Genomic DNA, 17,995 nt, shown 5'->3' on the forward strand with positions numbered 1-17,995 from the left:
AGGCCAGATGGGAATATGCAGGTACGCTTCCTTGATGTCCAAGAATGCCAGGTACTCCCCTGCCTTCACTGCCGCTATAACAGAGCGGAGAGTCTCCATGCGAAAGTGCCGCACTTTCAATGCCCGATTGACCCCTTTGAGGTCGAGGATAGGCCGGACAGAACCTCCTTTCTTTGGTACCACAAAGTAAATGGAGTAACGCCCCTTGCCAAGCTGACTTTCTGGCACCGGAATGACCGCACCCAGGCGGATCAGATTGTCCAAAGTCTGCTGCACTGCCACAGCTTTGACCGGAGACTTGCAGGGAGAGAGTACAAACCCGTCTCTTAAGGGTCGGCAGAACTCTAGCTTGTAGCCGTCTCTGATGACTTCCAGCACCCAAGCGTCTGAAGTTATTGTGGTCCACTCGCCCAGAAACGAGGACAGCCGTCCTCCAATCTGCACTGGGGCGTGGACCAATACCCCGTCATTGGGTACGAGACCCTGGGGGAGGACCGGAGGGAGCACCTCCGGGACGGCGGTCTCTGCGAAAGGAATGCTGCTTGGGGGAGAAATTCCTCTTAAAGGAAGAGGGGGCAGAAGAACCCGACCTGCCCGGGCGGTACCGACGGGCTTCCTGAAACCGTCCTCTGGAGGTACCGGGACGAGCACTAGCCCGAGCCCTGACCTCTGGTAACTTCTTGCCCTTAGACGTGCCGAGATCGGTCACGATTTTGTCCAGCTCGACCCCAAAGAGCAGCTTGCCTTTAAAAGGCAATCTAGCCAGGCGGGATTTAGAGGCGTGGTCAGCAGACCAATGTTTCAGCCAAAGCCACTGCCGCGCAGAGACTGTCTGAGCCATGCCTTTAGCTGAGGCTCTCAAGACATCATACAGCAAGTCTGCCAAATAGGCTAAGCCCGATTCCAGGGCCGGCCAATCAGCCCTCAAGGAATGATCCGAGGGGGAAGCCCGCTGCACAATAGTCAGGCACGCCCTGGCCACATAGGAGCCGCAAACTGAGGCCTGCAAACTTAAAGCAGCCGCCTCAAAGGACGACCTTAAGGCCGCCTCCAATCTCCTGTCTTGGGCGTCCTTTAGGGCCGTGCCACCTTCCACCGGCAATGCCGTTTTCTTAGTCACCGCAGTGATTAAAGAATCCACGGTAGGCCACAGATAGGCCTCACGTTCACTCACAGCCAAAGGATAGAGGCGGGACATAGCCCTAGCCACTTTAAGGCTCGCTTCTGGGACATCCCATTGAGCCGAAATTAAGGTGTGCATGGCATCATGCACGTGGAAGGTTCTAGGCGGGCGCTTAGTCCCCAGCATAATGGCAGAGCCAACAGGGGCTGAGGGAGAGACGTCCTCCGGAGAGGATATCTTCAAAGTGTCCATGGCCTGTAACAACAGGTTGGGCAAATCCTCCGGGCGAAAAAGCCGCGCTGCAGAGGGGTCATCCGCTCCATCCGAGCGGGGATCCGTCTCCTCCAAGGAATCCGCAAAGGACCGTTGGGAGACCTCAGACACGCTGCCCTCATCTACATCGGAGGAGACAAATTCCTCCAAGGCCTGGGAATCAACCCGAGGGCGTTTACCTCTGGGAACCTCAACCTCTTTACCAGAGGAGGGAGCGGGGGCAGCGTTGTGCTGAGGAAGGCCCGATGCAGCAGCAAAACAAACTCGGGGGAGAAACCCCCCAGACTGTGCACCTCCGCAGCCTGGGCAACAGGCCTAGGCGCGCTCTCAACCGGCGCTCGCAATAGCGGGGGAGAGACATGCTGCGCATCCAAAATGGCGTCCGGCGCGAAACTCCGCGAAGGAGCCGCGCGGGAAGAACGGCTCTTAACTTTAGCCGCTTCTGTGCCGTCGCCCAAATTAAGGGCGTTCATGGCATTAATGTCTCCAACCTCAAGGGCGGCCCAAGAAGAAGCCGTCCGAGCCGCGTGGCCGGCCAAGATGGCGGAGGCGAGGAGCGGGGGATGGGCGTTTATGGCGGGAAAAACCGCCACGCCGGAGGAAGGACCGGGACATGCATCGGTCGCGAAACTGTCACCCACCAAGGGCGAATCCGGCTTGAAGACCCCCGCATCCCCTCTAGAAGCGCTCGAGCGACCCGGGGAGCGACCCTTTGCGCCCTCGCCCTCCGACGCCATGAGCCACGAGGAGAAGAATCGGGGAACCCCCGCCCGCTATAAAAAGGTAAAATTACCTGCTGTCCGCTCCGAGTTGTAACGACCTGGTGTCTCAGTGAGTAGCTGCAATAGACGCTTAAATAAACGTCGAAATAAACGCCTTTAAGGCCGTTCAAAATTTTTTTTTTTTTTTTTTTTTAACGGAGCCAGCGGGAGGGGGGAGAAAAGGAGGGACCTGGCACCACCAGGTTTGCACTTGCTCAAAAGAGCCCTCAACCCCAGGCACTCAACAAAACCTAAAAATTAGGCTTGGAGGCCTAGCCAGAGCTGCTGCTGTGTGTGACCACCACCTGCTGAGATAGAGAACATACTGAGGAGTTTCCGGCAGCACATGACCACATATAGGGAGGCAAAAGTTTGCTCTCTATCTCCACCTGCTGGTAGATGGACACAACCCACCAGTCTATGGATTGATCAGCTTGATGATATGGAAGAGTCGCATTTAACAGAATCAGATGGGTTAGACATTAGCCGCGGCAGAGTACAGTAAAAAAAAAAAAAAAAACCCCACGGCAAAGATAAAGCTAAAAATAGCGCCAAAGAAAAACCGGTCCTCACAGACTTTAAAAAAAAAATACAAAAACAAAACGCCAATTCTTACCTCTGGTGCTTACTTCCCTTTCTTTTTCTTTGACAGGAGAGGTAGACAAAAAGAAAAGGCAAGCACTTCACAGGGAACAGTAGGATCGGTGGGGGGAGGAAAAGGAGGGACCCGGCACCACCGGATGTACCCAATAAACCGTCTCAATCTCAAAACCAGGCTGCTACTACTCCCTGGGGAATGGAAAGGAGCTGGTCAATTCACAGATGCACCGCTGTGACCTTCAACCTGCTAGATAGAGAGAATACTGAGGTTCTGGCAGCTGCATGTGACCATATTCCAAACCTCTGTAGTTCTCTACCTCTACCTGCTGGTAGAAGGGCACAACCTGCAAGTCTCTGGATTGATCTGCAGGACGCTATAGAATTCAATAGAATAAAAATCATAGAGAGCTGTCATATCAATGTACCCTCACCTCTCTATGTCCTATGGGAATAACACTCACCTTCACTACATTATCGCCTGACTGCCCATTATTCCGTAAACAATCAAGGCAGATTGCAATCTGTGGGTCACTTCTATGATAGTCTTTATCGTCCTCATTTTCATAGTCCTCATCTGTTCTGGCCTTTTTAGCTTTAGGGCTTCCATCTACAAAATAACACAATGGGTTAACTTTTAAGTACAATATGATCCCACAGATTGTGAACATATCAGCATACTATGGTACCAAGCTACAGGACACAAAAAGGCATTAAGCACATTACTAAATCACCAACTGAGAACATACATCTCTTAGAACGTGGCAAATCGAAGAAGGCAACTAAGCATTGCTCAATTTTCATGCTGAGAGTCAGAGACTTGAGCCTGGAATGTAGGATGATACCCTGGTTCTGTTTTAAGGAAGGACAAATTCAGAGCCTGAGCAGAGGGAGAACAGTCTTTTGAGATGTGGAAACTAGTTCTTATGAGGCTAACGTGGAACAACAAAATTGTGCTGTTTTTTTTTTTTTGTGCAAAGTATTTCCTATCATTGATACAGGTGGATATACATAAAGGAAGGGACAAGCAAAGTGTGTCTAGTCAAGAGGGAGCCTTATGCATTGAACAATGAAGGTCAGCATTGCATTTTCCATACTGGCAAGCAGGTCTTTGAGGAGCACAAAGGCAAAAAAAAGGGGAACAGTACCCACAGATAGGAAACTAAGGGCCCTGTTTACTAAGCCACGCTAGCATTTTTAGCACGCGCTAATGCTAGAGAAGCCCATAGGATATATGGGTGTCTGTAGTGTTTAGGGGCCCTTAAGGGAAGAAGCAGTGATGACGAAGAGTAGAAACAGGCAGATCAAAAGTTTGTCAAGGTTGAATGATTTTATTGTGGTATCCAAATATATTAGTGATTGGCTCAGCACTCACAATGACCGAACACAGCCGCGTTTCAGCAAAGTCTGTCTGCATCAAGGGGTCCACGACTGTTAACATATACAAATGTAAATTTAAAAAAGGCACATAAAATATATAAATGCCAAAATATACATAAATTTATAAACTATGTATAAAACTGATTAAAACATATTACATAAATATTAATACAATTAATCCAGGGACATAATATATACATAGAAAGAAAGTGTTTTGAATAAAATATGATTAATACAAACTATCACTACGGTCTATAAGTGCACATAAACACAATTCTCGAGTGTTAGAGAATACCTTTTATATCTGAATTATTGAGAAAAGAATATTTTGATGTAGCCTTTATGAGAAAGCATATCATGTACTTCGGTTGGAGTTCAATCTCATGTGTAGCATTCAAAAGTAAAAATCAGAAGACATCATGCATACCTAGTGATTTATATTTGCCAATTTTGGCAGGAAAAGCAAAGATACTTACCTGTAGCAGGTATTCTCAGAGGACAGCAGGCTAGTCTTAAGTTGGAAATGCAGTGCCACACTGGCCGGTCCAGGGCTTATAACAAGAAGCTTAACAGAGCTTTGTGGAGCGTGAGACACGCTCAACTGCGCATGTACGAGTGCCTTCCTGCTCGCCATCAGAATGCGGTTACCGCAGTTAAATACTACAGCATAAACAAGAAAAAATAGGAGACAACTCCTAGGAGAGTTGGGCGGGTCTGTGAGAATATAAAGCCTGCTGTCCTCGGAGAATACCTTCTACAGGCAAGTATCTTTGCTTTCTCCGAGGACAAGCAGGCCATTAATTTTCACAAGTGGGGAATCCCTAGCATCCAGGCACACCGAAAACAACAAACATTGGTCAACTGGGCGTCGCGGTGATGAGAATATAGATCACCATGAAACTATATACAAACTGAGTGCAAGTGAAGCCTGGAACAGAATAAAATGAACCTAGGGAGTGGAGTTGGATTCTAGACCCAAACAGATTCTGCAACACTGTCTGCTCGAACCAACTGTCACATCGGGTATCCTGCTCAAGGGAGTAATGACATGTGAATGTGTGGACTGAAGACATCGAAGCCTTGCAAATTTCTTCAATGGAGGCTGACAGCTGACGCAGCCATGGCTCTGACATTATGAGCCTTGACATGACCCTCCAGTGTCAGTCCAGCCTGGGTCTAAGTGAAGGAAATGCAATCTGCCAGTAATTAGAGATTGAACGTTTCCCCGATGCGACCCCCATCCTGTTGGGATTAGAAACAAAAAGTTGGGCGGACTGTCTGTGGAGCCTTGTCCGCTGCAAATAATAGGCCAATGCTCGCTTGCAGTCCAATGGGTGCAAGATGCTCTTGCCAGGATGGGCATGAGGTCAGGGAAAAAAATGTTGGCAAGACAATTGACTGTTTCAGATAGAACGACAACACAACCTTTGACAGAAACTTAACGTGTATGTGGAGGACTACTCTGTTGTGGTGAAACCTAATATAAGGTGCATCCACTATTAGAGCCTGAAGCTCACTGACCCTACGAGCTGAAGTAACAGCCACCAAGAAAATGACCATCCAGGTCAAGTACTTCAAATGGCAAGAATTCAGTGGCTCGAAAGGAGATTTCATCAGCTGGGTGAGAACAACATTGAGGTCCCATGACACAGGTGGAGGTTTGGCAGGGGGCATTGACAAAAGCAAAACTCTCATTAAGCGAACTAGAGGCTGTCCAGAGATGGGCTTACCTTCTACACGTGATAAGAATAACTGCACAGAGGTGAAACCTTACAGAGCTGATCTTAAGATAAGACTTGGAGAGGTGCAGAAGGTAGTCAAACAGGGTCTGTGTAGGGCAAGAAACAGGATCTAGGGCCTTGCCCTCACACCAGATGGCAAACTTCCTCCATTTGAAAGACTAACACCTCTTAGTGGAATCTTTCCTGGAAGCCAGCAAGACCCAGGAGACACCCTCTTACAGACCCAAAGAAGCAAATTCTAGGCTCTCAACATCCAGGCTGTGAGGGACAGAAACTGAAGGTTGGGATGCAGAAGAGATCTCTTGTTCTGCGTGATGAGGGTCAGAAAACACTCCGATCTCCACAGTTCTTCAGAGGATAACTCCAGAAGAAGAGGTAACCCAGATCTGCTGTGGCCAGTAAGGTGCGATCAAGATCATGGTCCCATGGTCTTGCTTGAGGTTCAGCAAAGTCTTCCCCAAAAGAGGAATAGGAGGATACATATACAGAAGACCTGACCCCCAATGTAGGAGGAAGGCATCCAACGCTAGCCTGTCATGGGCCTGAAGCCTGGAACAGAACTGAGGGATTTTGTGATTCATGTGAGTGGCAAAGAGATCCGCTGAGGGGGTGCCTGGTGCTTGGAAGATCTCGTGGACAACGCCTATACTGACAGACCAGTTGTGCGGTTGCGTTGGCCAGACTGTTTTTGCCTGCCAGATAAGTGGCCCGAAAGAACATGCCATGTTAGCGAGCCTAGCACCACATCCAGACGGTCTCCTGAAACAGAGGGCATGATCCGGTACAATTGTATATGGGGTAACAAAAGAGAGGGTAAAACAGCATACTAGCATAAACAGAAACAAGCAACACTGGGCCTTCAGGATGGAGATAAATGCAGCTTTTATTTGGAAAAAGACCCGAATAAAAAGAACTGCATTTATCTCAATCTTGAAGGCCCAGTGTTGCTTTTTTCTGTTTCTGGTTACGATTGTATATGGGACATGAGCATTAAGGCCTGGAACTTCTTCCTCCCAAAAGAGTCCAAGGTCCTAACTTCCTTACCTGAGGGCACTGAGGCACACAGTTTCTAGAACTCCTGGCTCCTGAAATTGAGGCCGATCAAAATCAGGTATGCTTTGGATCCGATACATCCTGTCTATCTTCTTGGGCAAGACAGGGACTGACAGAGGGGACTCCTTGAGTACCTCATGGAGGGGGACAGTCACGGCCTCCCCTAGGAGGGGATTTGTAGTCCAGGACCTTAAGTATCTTAGCCCTGGGCTCGTCCTCCCCTTACAAATGAAATGGAATAGCCTCAGCCATTTCCTTCACAAAAATGGGAATGAAAGGCTCTCCTGTGGAGATTTTCTCCATTCCAATGGAGGGGAGGGTTTTGAGGGTATGCCATAGAGACTCATCCTCCGATTCCCATGAACGATCCCTCATTGGTGTCAGTCAGCAACTCCTCATGAGTAGGCTAAGACCGAGCTACCTCGACCTTGAGGAGCCATGTCCTCAAGAGGGGTGTCGAGTCGGCTCCTGCCTTGACTCCAGTGAAGCTTCCTCCACCGACGTCAAGTGGGTACCAGTTTGGGTGGCTGTCAACACCAGTGCCGCAAACGACACCAACATCGGAGGCCTCACAGCAGGCTGAGGGCCAAGTGGTGTCGCAACGGGTAGCAGAGTAGGCACAAGCACCCCTGATGCCGATGCACAACATTGCAAAAGGCTATCCAGCAGCTCAGGAAGCAAGGCCCAACACCAGGAAAGACTGGGGTGCCAGCTTCAAGGCAGGCTGCAGAACTGCCTGGGTCGAGACAGGAGTCGGGTCCTGGCTGCTAGGGGACTGATGCATTGGCACCTCCTGGATACAGGGGGAATGATATTCCTGGCACAGACGCTTCTCGGGTGTTGAATCCCTCGACGTCTCTCAGCTTTCGGCACCGTGCGTTGAGGAAGACAGATGCTTCCTGACCTTTGCCCAAAGTTGTTGAATGGTCCTGTACAGCAGTCAGTATCGAGACAGGTGGCGACCCACTTGATGCACTACTGCTCCCAATGTCACAAGATCTAGTAGCAGCCATGTGGACCGATGCTCCTGATGCCAATGTTGAGGAATCGGACTTGGCTCCAAAAAGCTTTGAGTGTTGAGCCTCTCCGTCAACCTGAGTCCGCTTCTTCATCCGAAGACAAAGGACATGATTAGCAGGGCTATAGTCGGGCTCTAAAAACTGGAGACACCAAGAATGGGCATCCTCACTAGAGATTGTCCGACTGCACTGGGTACAGCGGTTGAAGCCACTGGGAACTGGACATGGACAGAAAAATTTCCGCAGCCAAATTAAACGAAGCGATGCTGCCAAAAAAGGGGCAAGGCACCAGAAAAGATGCCTAGTGACATGGAAAACAAAGCCAACTTAAAAATTGGACAAAATGGGAGTCACGTGATGTGCTAGAGAGAGCAGGACGCGTGCTTTGCTCTCTCTGAGGGAACTGGGCCCATAACTGGAAATTGACCCATAAATCTACGCCGGAGCAACATCACTATTTACCGGGGCAAGAGGAGACCATATGGACAAATTTGTTGAATCCTCCCCGAGACCCATGGCGTGCAGAAGCACTAAGCGGGAGAAAAAAACCGCGTTCGGGTGATGAACCACCAGAGTGCAAAGGGCCGTTAAGCGGGAAAGGTTCACGAAGGAACAGCTTGACCAAATCACCGCTGCAGTGGAAGCAGCCCTGGAACCGCGTCTCGCCAAGCTATCCAACCAGTTTGCTAACTTTGAGGCAGCGCAGCAAGATCTTGAACGCTGGGCCGGGGAGCTGGAGCAACGGGTCTCTGACCTACAGGATGCAACGGCAACGACCCCTCAAGGGATTGAACAGCTTCAGCAAACTTGCTTCCTTATCGGCAAAACTTGATGACCTGGAAAATAGGTCACGGCGATCTAATTTACGCTTGGTTGGAATCCCGGAGACGGTAGGGGACAGAGTTCTCTCAACAGAATTGGAAACTTGGCTGAAAAGTGAATTTGCACTCTCGGACCACGCGGGGCCATTAAGCCTGGAGCGAGCTCACAGAATCGGGAGGCCTCAAGTTAGCCGTGCGGGGTCGCGCATGGTGATCATCAAACTCCACAACCACCTACATAAGCTGGAAATCCTAAACAGCTACCGGATGAAACGCGAAGCTACGAAATTTAAGGGCAGCGCAATCCGTATTTACCAGGATTACTCCGCAGCATTGCAAGAAAAATGGAAGGCATTCTCAGCCACGTGTAGCCGTCTCCATGCTCTAAACATACAATTCATGCTGATCTACCCTGCTGTCAAAGATAAAAAGGAATGGTAGCTGGCATTCTTTCACCTCAGCCCCAGCTGCAAGGGAGTTTTGTGGCGGGCCTCGAGCATCAGGGGCCCAATAATCAAGAGGAGCCTCCCGCGTGATGAACTGCTTGGACTTTGTCTACAAGCGTTATAAACCTGGTATCTATGAAGGGTATGATGTATGAGCAATAAGTGTTTGTTTCATTAAAGGGTCTAATGTTATTGCTTACTGGGGCACAGTTTTCCCCTTAACATCTAAGTGATTCCACAGTTGTGTGTTATTTGGGTTTTGGGGGAGGGTGGGCAGGGAGAGGTTTAGGAGAGGGGAGGATTGGGGCGGGGGGGGGGGAGAGGAGTGCAGGGGGTCTAGGGTAAGAGGGCTAAAAGAGGGGAGGGAAGAGGGGAGGGTCATTAATAATTGTGATTTTGCAGTGCGAGGGTGTGAGTGTTTGGGTGTGAATTGGGCACTACCATTTGAAAACTCTAGAGTTCTGGGGAGAATCCCTGCTCTGTATGGAGGCTGGATCCCCCGGGGGAGATCGAGGTGGCAATCTCTTTACCTTGACCAATGATTCCCCAGTAGCTGGCTGATCTCTCACAGATAAAGATTGCATCCTGGAACGTTTCTGGGATTACATCCCCGGTGAAACGCTAGAAAATCTTGGCCCAACTGAGGCGTAAGGGCGCCACTATAGCGTGTCTCCAGGAGACTAAGCTCACGGATTCAGAACACCAAAAGCTGAAGCAGCAGTGGGTGGGCGAGTGTTTCTTTTCCTCCTCCGGGGGCAAGAAAAGTGTGGTGGCTATCCTAATTAAAAAAAAGGACTCCCCTGTCAGTCCAAGTTGGTTTACAAAGACTCTGAGGGTCGTATAGTCTTATTGCAGTTGAATTACCAGGGTCTGAAATTCTGTGTGCGGTGTATGGCCTCAATGACTACAACCCAGGTTTCTTTCAAACACTCACCACACTGGGGCTTCAACATGCAGACGCTCCCTGGATATGGGCAGGGGATTTCAACCAAGTCCTAAACCCGGCCTTAGACAGATCTTCCTCTAGGGCAATCCCAGGGCTGGGGAGTGGGAAGGGCATTTTGGCGCTTTGCCACCAACTTCACTTAGTAGACCCTTGGCGGGTGCATAATCCCACCACTAGAGACTATACCCACCAGTCCAAAGTCCACCAAACCTGGTCAAGAATTGATTATATCTTGGTCTCTCAGGCATGGTTCTTTAGGGTTAGAAAAGCCGAGTTGGGCCTGATGGTAGTTTCAGACCATGCAATGATCTGGCTGGTCCTGGATATGGCTGTGGGTACACCTGGGGCAAGATCATGGAGGTTTCCCTCATATTTATACCAAGACAAACAATTTATTGAACATCTGCAGGCAAAATGGCAATTCTATGTTGATACCAACACTGAATCGTGCGAATCGTCAATCACATTTTGGGAGGCCTCTAAGGCCGTTATGCGAGGGGAGGTGATCGCGTATCTAAGTGCAAGAGCTAAGAGACTAGGTTCTGGGGTACTCCGCTTAGAAGGGGAGTATAAACTAGCAAGTACATTGCACACCCTTCCCGTGTAAACAAAGATAAGATGGACGCTTCCCTGGTGGCACTTAACTCTCTCCTCCACGAACAAGCCAAGAAACATCTATTAGCAGGCTGGTTAAAATTTCAGTGCTTTGGCAACAAGTCAGGTAGACTACTGGCAAGGGTGGCACGATCGAACGTCCCGCGTCAGTTTATCCCCACGATTCTTAATCAGAGGGGGGCACGGGTCTCTACCCCACAAGCTATTTTAGATGGGTTTCGAGCCTTTTTTGAGGACATGTATGCCACGAGTAATCGTGAGCGGGGGCCCTCGCCGTGGGACTACCTCGAGGACGCAGGGACGCCCAAACTGAGGGCAGAAGCACAACATATGCTATCTGCCCCAATTCAAGGGATAAAGGTACAAAAAGTTATTAAGGCATTGAAGCTGGGCTCTGCCCCTGGGGTAGATGGATTCTCCAATGAATACTTTAAAATTCTGACATCCCAGCTTTGTGGCCCTTTGGTGGCTTACTATGATGAGGTGATAGATCGGGGTTTCTTCTCTAGGGGAGAAAATGAAGCTCTCATCACACTGATCCCCAAACCTGGCAAATCACCAGACCAGATGGAATCTTATCGACCCATATCCCTACTCAATGTGGATCTAAAAATCTTGGCCAGAGTCTTGGCGGACCGGCTAGCAATCCACATCCCATCTTTAGTGGGGGAACACCAGGTGGGATTTGTACGGGGCCGACACGCAGTCACCCATGTGCGGAAGGTACTGTTAGCTACGGCTTATGGCCAGGTTACTGGAGACCCGCTGCTATTAGTGAGTCTAGACGCAGCCAAGGCCTTCGATAAAGTTAACTGGGATTACTTATTCCAAGTCTTGGAATATATCGGGGTGGGAGGAAGGTTCTTGGCTGCCATAGAGACCCTTTACCGAGGTCCCACGGTACGGGTGCTGTTAACGGGCTCCGCTCGGCCCCCTTCGCAGTGGAGAGGGGCACCAGACAGGGGTGTCTCCTTTCCCCTCTGCTGTTTTTGTTGTATTTGGAACCCCTCCTGCGAACTATACTAAAAGATTCAGACATAAAAGGAGTGATGTGGCGTGGGAAAGAGACACGGGTTCTTGCCTTTGCGGACGACCTTTTTTTAACCCTCACACAGCCTACTACCTCAGTCTCCCACCTACTGGAGGTCATAGAGGAGTTCGGTTTTTTTTCTGGACTTACCCTTAATTTACAAAACTCGGTGGCACTTCCAGTCCAATCCGTGGTAAAGGAAGAGTGGGTGGGAGATTTCCCATTCTAATGGGCTGAAGGGATGGTCCGCTACCTGGGTGTGTTGATTCCATCCAACCTCACCCGGTTGTCTGCAATAAATCTAGAACTGTTGAGGGAGAATCTATCAGCCACGTTGCGGGGGAGGAGGGGGCTACCACTCTCGCTTCAGGGTCGCATCGCTTTATACAACATGGTCCTATTCCCTAAATGGACGTATGTCCTACAGATGCTCCCGCTTACTTTAGGCCACAGGGAAGTCTCATGGCTACAGAGGCAGCTTAATGGGTTTCTGTGGCAAGGGAAAAGAGCACGAATTGGGCTTAACACATTAATGCGGCCCCAGGGGAAAGGGGGACTGGGGCTTTTAGATCTGAGACTTTTTTCTATAGCTAGCTGTTTACGTCACCTATCAGATTGGTTCCGATCCACTGAATTTTTCTCATGTACGGAAATCGAGACTGCTCTGATGGAACCTCTTCATTTTGCGTACTGGCTACAGGCCCCCGCAGATCAATTGCCCCCCCCCCCCCCCCCGGGTCCCTACAAAGTCATCTTGAATCCTTTACGTAAAACGTGGCAATGGCTAAGCAAAACTTTCAAGTGGGACAAATCAGTGTCGCCCTTACTGCCAATCTGGGGTAATCTGGCATTTCCAGAAGGAGGGTCCTCAGTTCTATGGAGGAGGTGGTCAACTCGGGGGATCCACTTCCTATTCCAGGTGGTCACAGAGCAGGGATACTTGAAATCGTTTCAGTCTCTGTGTGAGGAATTTGGTCTGGATAGGGGTGATGCATTTGCTTATTTACAGCTGAAACATTATGTTCGGTCACTGCAGGCTACCTCCCTGACCAGAGGGGTGTGGGAGCTCCAGGATGAACTACTAGGACTAGAGGCGCAACTGAGAACTCCTTTGAAATACTTTCATGGTTGCCTACGAGACTCTTAAACATTATTTACAAAAAAAAAAAAAAAAATTGGACAAAAAAAAAATCTCAAAATACAAGGGAAGATGAAAAAAAAGGAAACTGAACATGGGCACACGAAAAAAGTTCTTAAAAAAAAAAAAACGCCGAAAGGCACAAAAAAGCTTTCCAGACCTGTGAAGAAACAATGAAAAAAGCAGTAGAAAAAGAACCTGTGGTAACCGTGCTCTTGTGGCAGGTGGGAAGGCTCTCACGCTCCACAAAGCTCTGTTAAACTTGTTATAAGCTCCGGACAGGGCAAAGTGGCACTGCGTTACTCACTTGTAGAACTAATGCCCTGCTTGTCCTCGGAGAATAAAATAAAAAAAAAAAAAAAAAAAAAAAAGGGGTGAACCAGCTGACCCCACAAAAAATGAATAATTAGAATATTACTAATTGTGATGTTCATAAACTGTCATAATTATAATATAAACATTAAAAATAATCCTAAAATGTATGTTTGTGCCAGTTCGCACTTCAATGGGGAGCTGATACCAAAAGAAAGCACTGCACATGTGCTGGTAGTGAATTACTCTGCTTTCAAATTGTAAATGTGACTTTCAATAAAACAAATGTATGCACCAGAGAATGACACGGGGACAAAGTCTGTCCCACTCCCCACCCCATCCCCATGGTTTCTGTCTCTGGCACTGTCTCTGGCACTGCATGTACCGTGGTGCTCATGCTGCTTTAAAATTGACTTGTGGAGTAAATGCAGAGCAGATTCAGGGTTCACCCCCTGCGCACACTTTTCATTTACTGCACATTTAACGCAAATATTAAAATATAGTTAAGTGCAAAACTTACCACAACTTAGTAAAAGGCACCATTAATATTAACTGATCTAAATAGTGTGCATTAAGCACATGAAGATCTAAAAAATACACAAACATGGGGGCGTGGCAAGATGGCGTCCTAGCTGGTCTCTCAGCATTCTCTGTGTTAGCAGGTGATTCCTCGGGTCTGTTTCCTTTTTGAAAATTAATATGCCACACACTAAAAGAAAAGGGACGACAAGGAGATTGCCGCCGATACCCCTAACATCGTCCCCCGCCCAGCAAACAATTGACCGCTATGTGAGAAGCTTACCTCCTGGACAAGGATCGGCGAGCTCTGCTGTAAGCGATGTCGACTTTGGGGCCGGAAACTTCTTTATCGCCGCCTAAGCTGAATCCACCACCTTGCCCTGCTGCCTCCAGGTTGGAAGTTGCGGACCAGACTGATTCCGAAGTGCTGAGTCTGAGCTCGCACGGCGGTGCTTCCCCTGGAGGAGCAGAGGGAGACATCGAGGAGCAGGAAGTGCTCAAGGACGTGACAATGGAAGTCATTTGGCAAGCGGTCCAGAAACTGACGGAAGACATGGCAAATTCCACTAAACAAATGTTTATGATAGTGAGTAAATTGACGACTATGTCTGACTCTCTAGATAATATAAAACAAGATCACGCTAATCAAATAGGTCAACTAAAAGAAGAGGTTAACTCTGTGAAAATGGTAGTGGATACTTTGGTTAAAGATAAAGTTTCTTCGGCACGGAAATTAGAACAATTAGAAAATCACAATCGACGACTGACTTTGAGATTACTTAATTTTCCTATGTCGTCAATAATGACACCCCATGATTTTCTTAAGAAGTATTTTCAAGAAAAACTGAATTTATCTTCAACAGATATTCCTCCTTGCAGTAAAGTTTATTATTTGCCAAATGTTCAAAAAAATAGAGAAGTTTCAGAACCAGTGAAAACTATGCCCGCTATTGATACTCAAAATTTAACAGCTATTCTGGAAGAATCTATGGATGAGATCACATCCAGAGGAACTTTGATTATAACTTTAGTTTTCGAACAAGATATAAATATGTTGATGAAACTGTATTTTAAATATTCTTCTAAAACATTTTGTGGTCAGAAAGTGTGGATGTTCCCGGATGTGGCAAAGATTACACAACAAAGGAGAAAACACTTTTTACTTATGAGAGACGAAGTCAAGGGATTAGGTGCAACATTTATGTTGGCCTACCCTTGTAAATGTTTGATTCGCCTGTCTGGGACAAAATATGTTTTTTTTGAACCATCTCAACTAAAGACGTTTCTGGACTCTAAAAGATCTTCTAGTTGAATGACATTAAGAACTATCAGCAATAATAACTCGGGATAAAGATCAGGACTTACCTATACGTATTAAAATAGTTTCTTCTTAAGTTACATTCTCCTTGAAATTGTACTTACAACCCACTACCCCCCCTTCCTAGATTGTGGTCTGAGGCAGAGTATAAATAATTGTTTTCTGGAAATCTCTGTTAGATTTTCTATGTCTTCTTTTCATTTTTTTGTAAATAATTTCTCTGTATTGCCTTACAAATGATTGTTTGTATTATTGAAACTAATAAATAATAAATAAAAAAAATAAAAAATACACAAACATATTTATGAGTATGAACATATCAAAAAACAAACATGAATGTGATGGGTAATAATAATTAAAGTATGCACAACCTATTATGACATTTATATCCCACATTAGCCAAAGGAATTTTAAGTTCAATGTGGCTTACATTAGATAATCAAAATAACTACAGAAGGAGTGTAACAGTATTGGTGTAAATGAATAACTGTGGGTTGAAAAAAGTACAATACCATGAAAGTAATCAAAAAGTTGGTTGAGTTGGATATATTAGTTATAAATCAGCCATAGTAGGAATTAAACATAGGATTGTTAATCTGTTGTAAAGAATGTATTAAATAGATAGGATTTCAAAGGTTTGCAGATTATTATATAATTATGTTGGTGTTTTGTAGGTATAGGTAGTAAGTTCCACCATTTCGTGCCCAGATGAGTTCAGCTGATAGAACAGATTTATACACAATTTTTCTGCAGTTTGTGAAACACAGTATAAATTAATTTCTTGCTCCTTGGACTACATTGCGCAGGGGAAGTTCTATGAGTGGTTGCATGTAATCTGGGGCTTTTCCATAAATTATAAAATGAATAAAAGAACATATCTTGAAGTAGGGTCTAGCTTTTATAGGTAACCAATGAAGCTTAATTAACAGAGAGGTTGCACTGTCAAAAGGTATCATATTATAAATAAGGCGAGCTGCTGTGTTTTGAACCATTTTAAGTTGCATTGCAGTAATTCAGTTGTTTTAGTATAAGGGATTGTACCAGGAGTCCACATTAAACCTTTAATGTAAAAAAGTGTATAAATCAGAAGGAAGGGAGAGAAGAGGAATAGGGGAGTAGGAAGTTGGTAAATGGAGAGAAAGGAGAAAAGGGGAAGGGAGAAACAAAAGGACATATGGCAATGTGGGAGGAGAGCATTAAAAATGGGGAGAGGAAAATAAGGTAAATTATGGGGAGGGAAACAAAGAGAAGGGGAGAGGGTGAGAAATAAGGGGGGCAGTGGAAGGAGAGAGGGGAGGGAAGGGAAGAGAAAAAGGGTCGGAAAGGAAACAAATAGATGGTGATGAGACAGAAACAAGGATCATTTTACATTTACCCCCCCCCCCCCCCCCCTCAAATCCTATATCTTGATTTAGACCTTTAGAATGTACAGCATCAAGGGTGTAATTGAACTTCTCTTCCTGAAGTAGAATCTGCTCAATATTTGGCTGTGTGAGTACTGACAGATTATGAGCATGTACAAACAGTACAATTGCCATAATGGAAAAAAAGTCCCACTCGATAATTTGCTAAATTATTATAAATTTATAATTTATGAATAAATTATAATTTATGAAGAGAATTCCAAATTTTGGTGCCTTCATAGGAGAAATTAGCAGAGTAAATTGTTTTATATATCACATTCTTACAGATAGGGAAATGTAAGACCAGATATTCTCTAGATGATGAAACAGCATTACAAGGGGGTAGTTCAATAAGATTATTGATATATGATGGGGGCTTGACCAAACAGAATTTGGTGAATGAAAATTCATAATTTGAAAGATATTCTCTCTCTTATTGGTAACGGAATGTAGCTCATACAAAAAAGGAGTGACTTTGGCGAAATGAGATCTAAACATAAGACGAGCAGCAGTATTTTGAGCTGTATGTAATTTTTTGAGAAGACCACCTTTAAGTCCAGCATAAATGGAATTGCAATAGTCGAATTTGGTGAGGACAAGGGATTGAACCAAGAACGAAAGACAGATTTAAAGAAAAATGGCCTCAATCTCTTTAGCTTCCAAAGTGAGTGAAAGACACTTGAGGTCAACTTAGACGCTTGGTTTTCAAGGGTGAGGAAACAATCTATTGTGACTCCCAAGATTTTCGTTGATGAATCAAGGGAATAAGTTTTGTTCTTAATAGTAAAGTTACTAAGACTCATAAGATGGTGAGGGTTAGTTATAATTAGAAACTTAGTTTTATCCGTATTACATTTTAGTTTGAAATTGAAAGCCCATGATTCCATAAGTTTTATCCCTAGACTAATCATGTGAGTTACGTCAAGTAATTCCTTAGAGAATGGGATATAAATGGTGACATCATCAGCATATATGTATGTCAAAAGACCATGTTTTTCTAAAAGATGACCAAGAGGAATTATCAATGTTGAACAAGATGGGGGAGGAAAGAGGGGAACCCTGAGGGAACCCACAGTCAGCAGACCAAGTGGAAGAAAGTACACCTGATTGTTTGACTTGATACAACCTAGATCTTAAGAAGCCAGAAACCATTTCAGGATAACTCCACAGATTCCATAATAGTCAAGAATATTTAAAATAATATTATGATCAACAGTATCAAAGGCACTGGATAGATCAAATTGAAGTTATCAATATTTTGTTGCCAAAACTTAATTCTCTCCTCAGCTAGCTAAGAGGGTGGTAAGCACAGTTTCTGTACTGTAAGAGGGCCTAAAACCAGATTGTGAACTATGCAAAATGGCATGAAGCTGGAGATAGTCCATAAGTTGGCGCATAAGTCCTTCCATTACTTTAACAAGAGGAGGAAATGAGGCTACTGGTCTATAGTTGGACACTAAACTTAGGCTACTTTGGGTATTTTTAGGTATAGGAGTCAA

At 46.0% G+C, this 17,995-nt stretch overlaps 1 protein-coding gene across 3 annotated transcripts in view; it reads right to left on the reverse strand.

Moving 5' to 3' along the window:
- Nucleotides 1-17,995, reverse strand: part of PCGF5 (polycomb group ring finger 5) — a 300,957-nt gene that overhangs the window by 95,376 nt on the left and 187,586 nt on the right. For all 3 annotated transcript variants that reach the window (XR_003942125.1, XM_030203049.1, XM_030203048.1), the window contains one exon: nucleotides 3,219-3,364. Coding sequence is in view for 2 of the 3 variants with exons in the window: in XM_030203049.1 (XP_030058909.1) it covers nucleotides 3,219-3,364 (146 nt within the window). In the remaining variant the exon portion in view is untranslated. The remainder of the gene's footprint in view (nucleotides 1-3,218; nucleotides 3,365-17,995) is intronic.

The sequence above is a fragment of the Microcaecilia unicolor genome, chromosome 5, assembly GCF_901765095.1.
Source record: "Microcaecilia unicolor chromosome 5, aMicUni1.1, whole genome shotgun sequence".
Taxonomy (NCBI): Eukaryota; Metazoa; Chordata; class Amphibia; order Gymnophiona; family Siphonopidae; genus Microcaecilia; species Microcaecilia unicolor.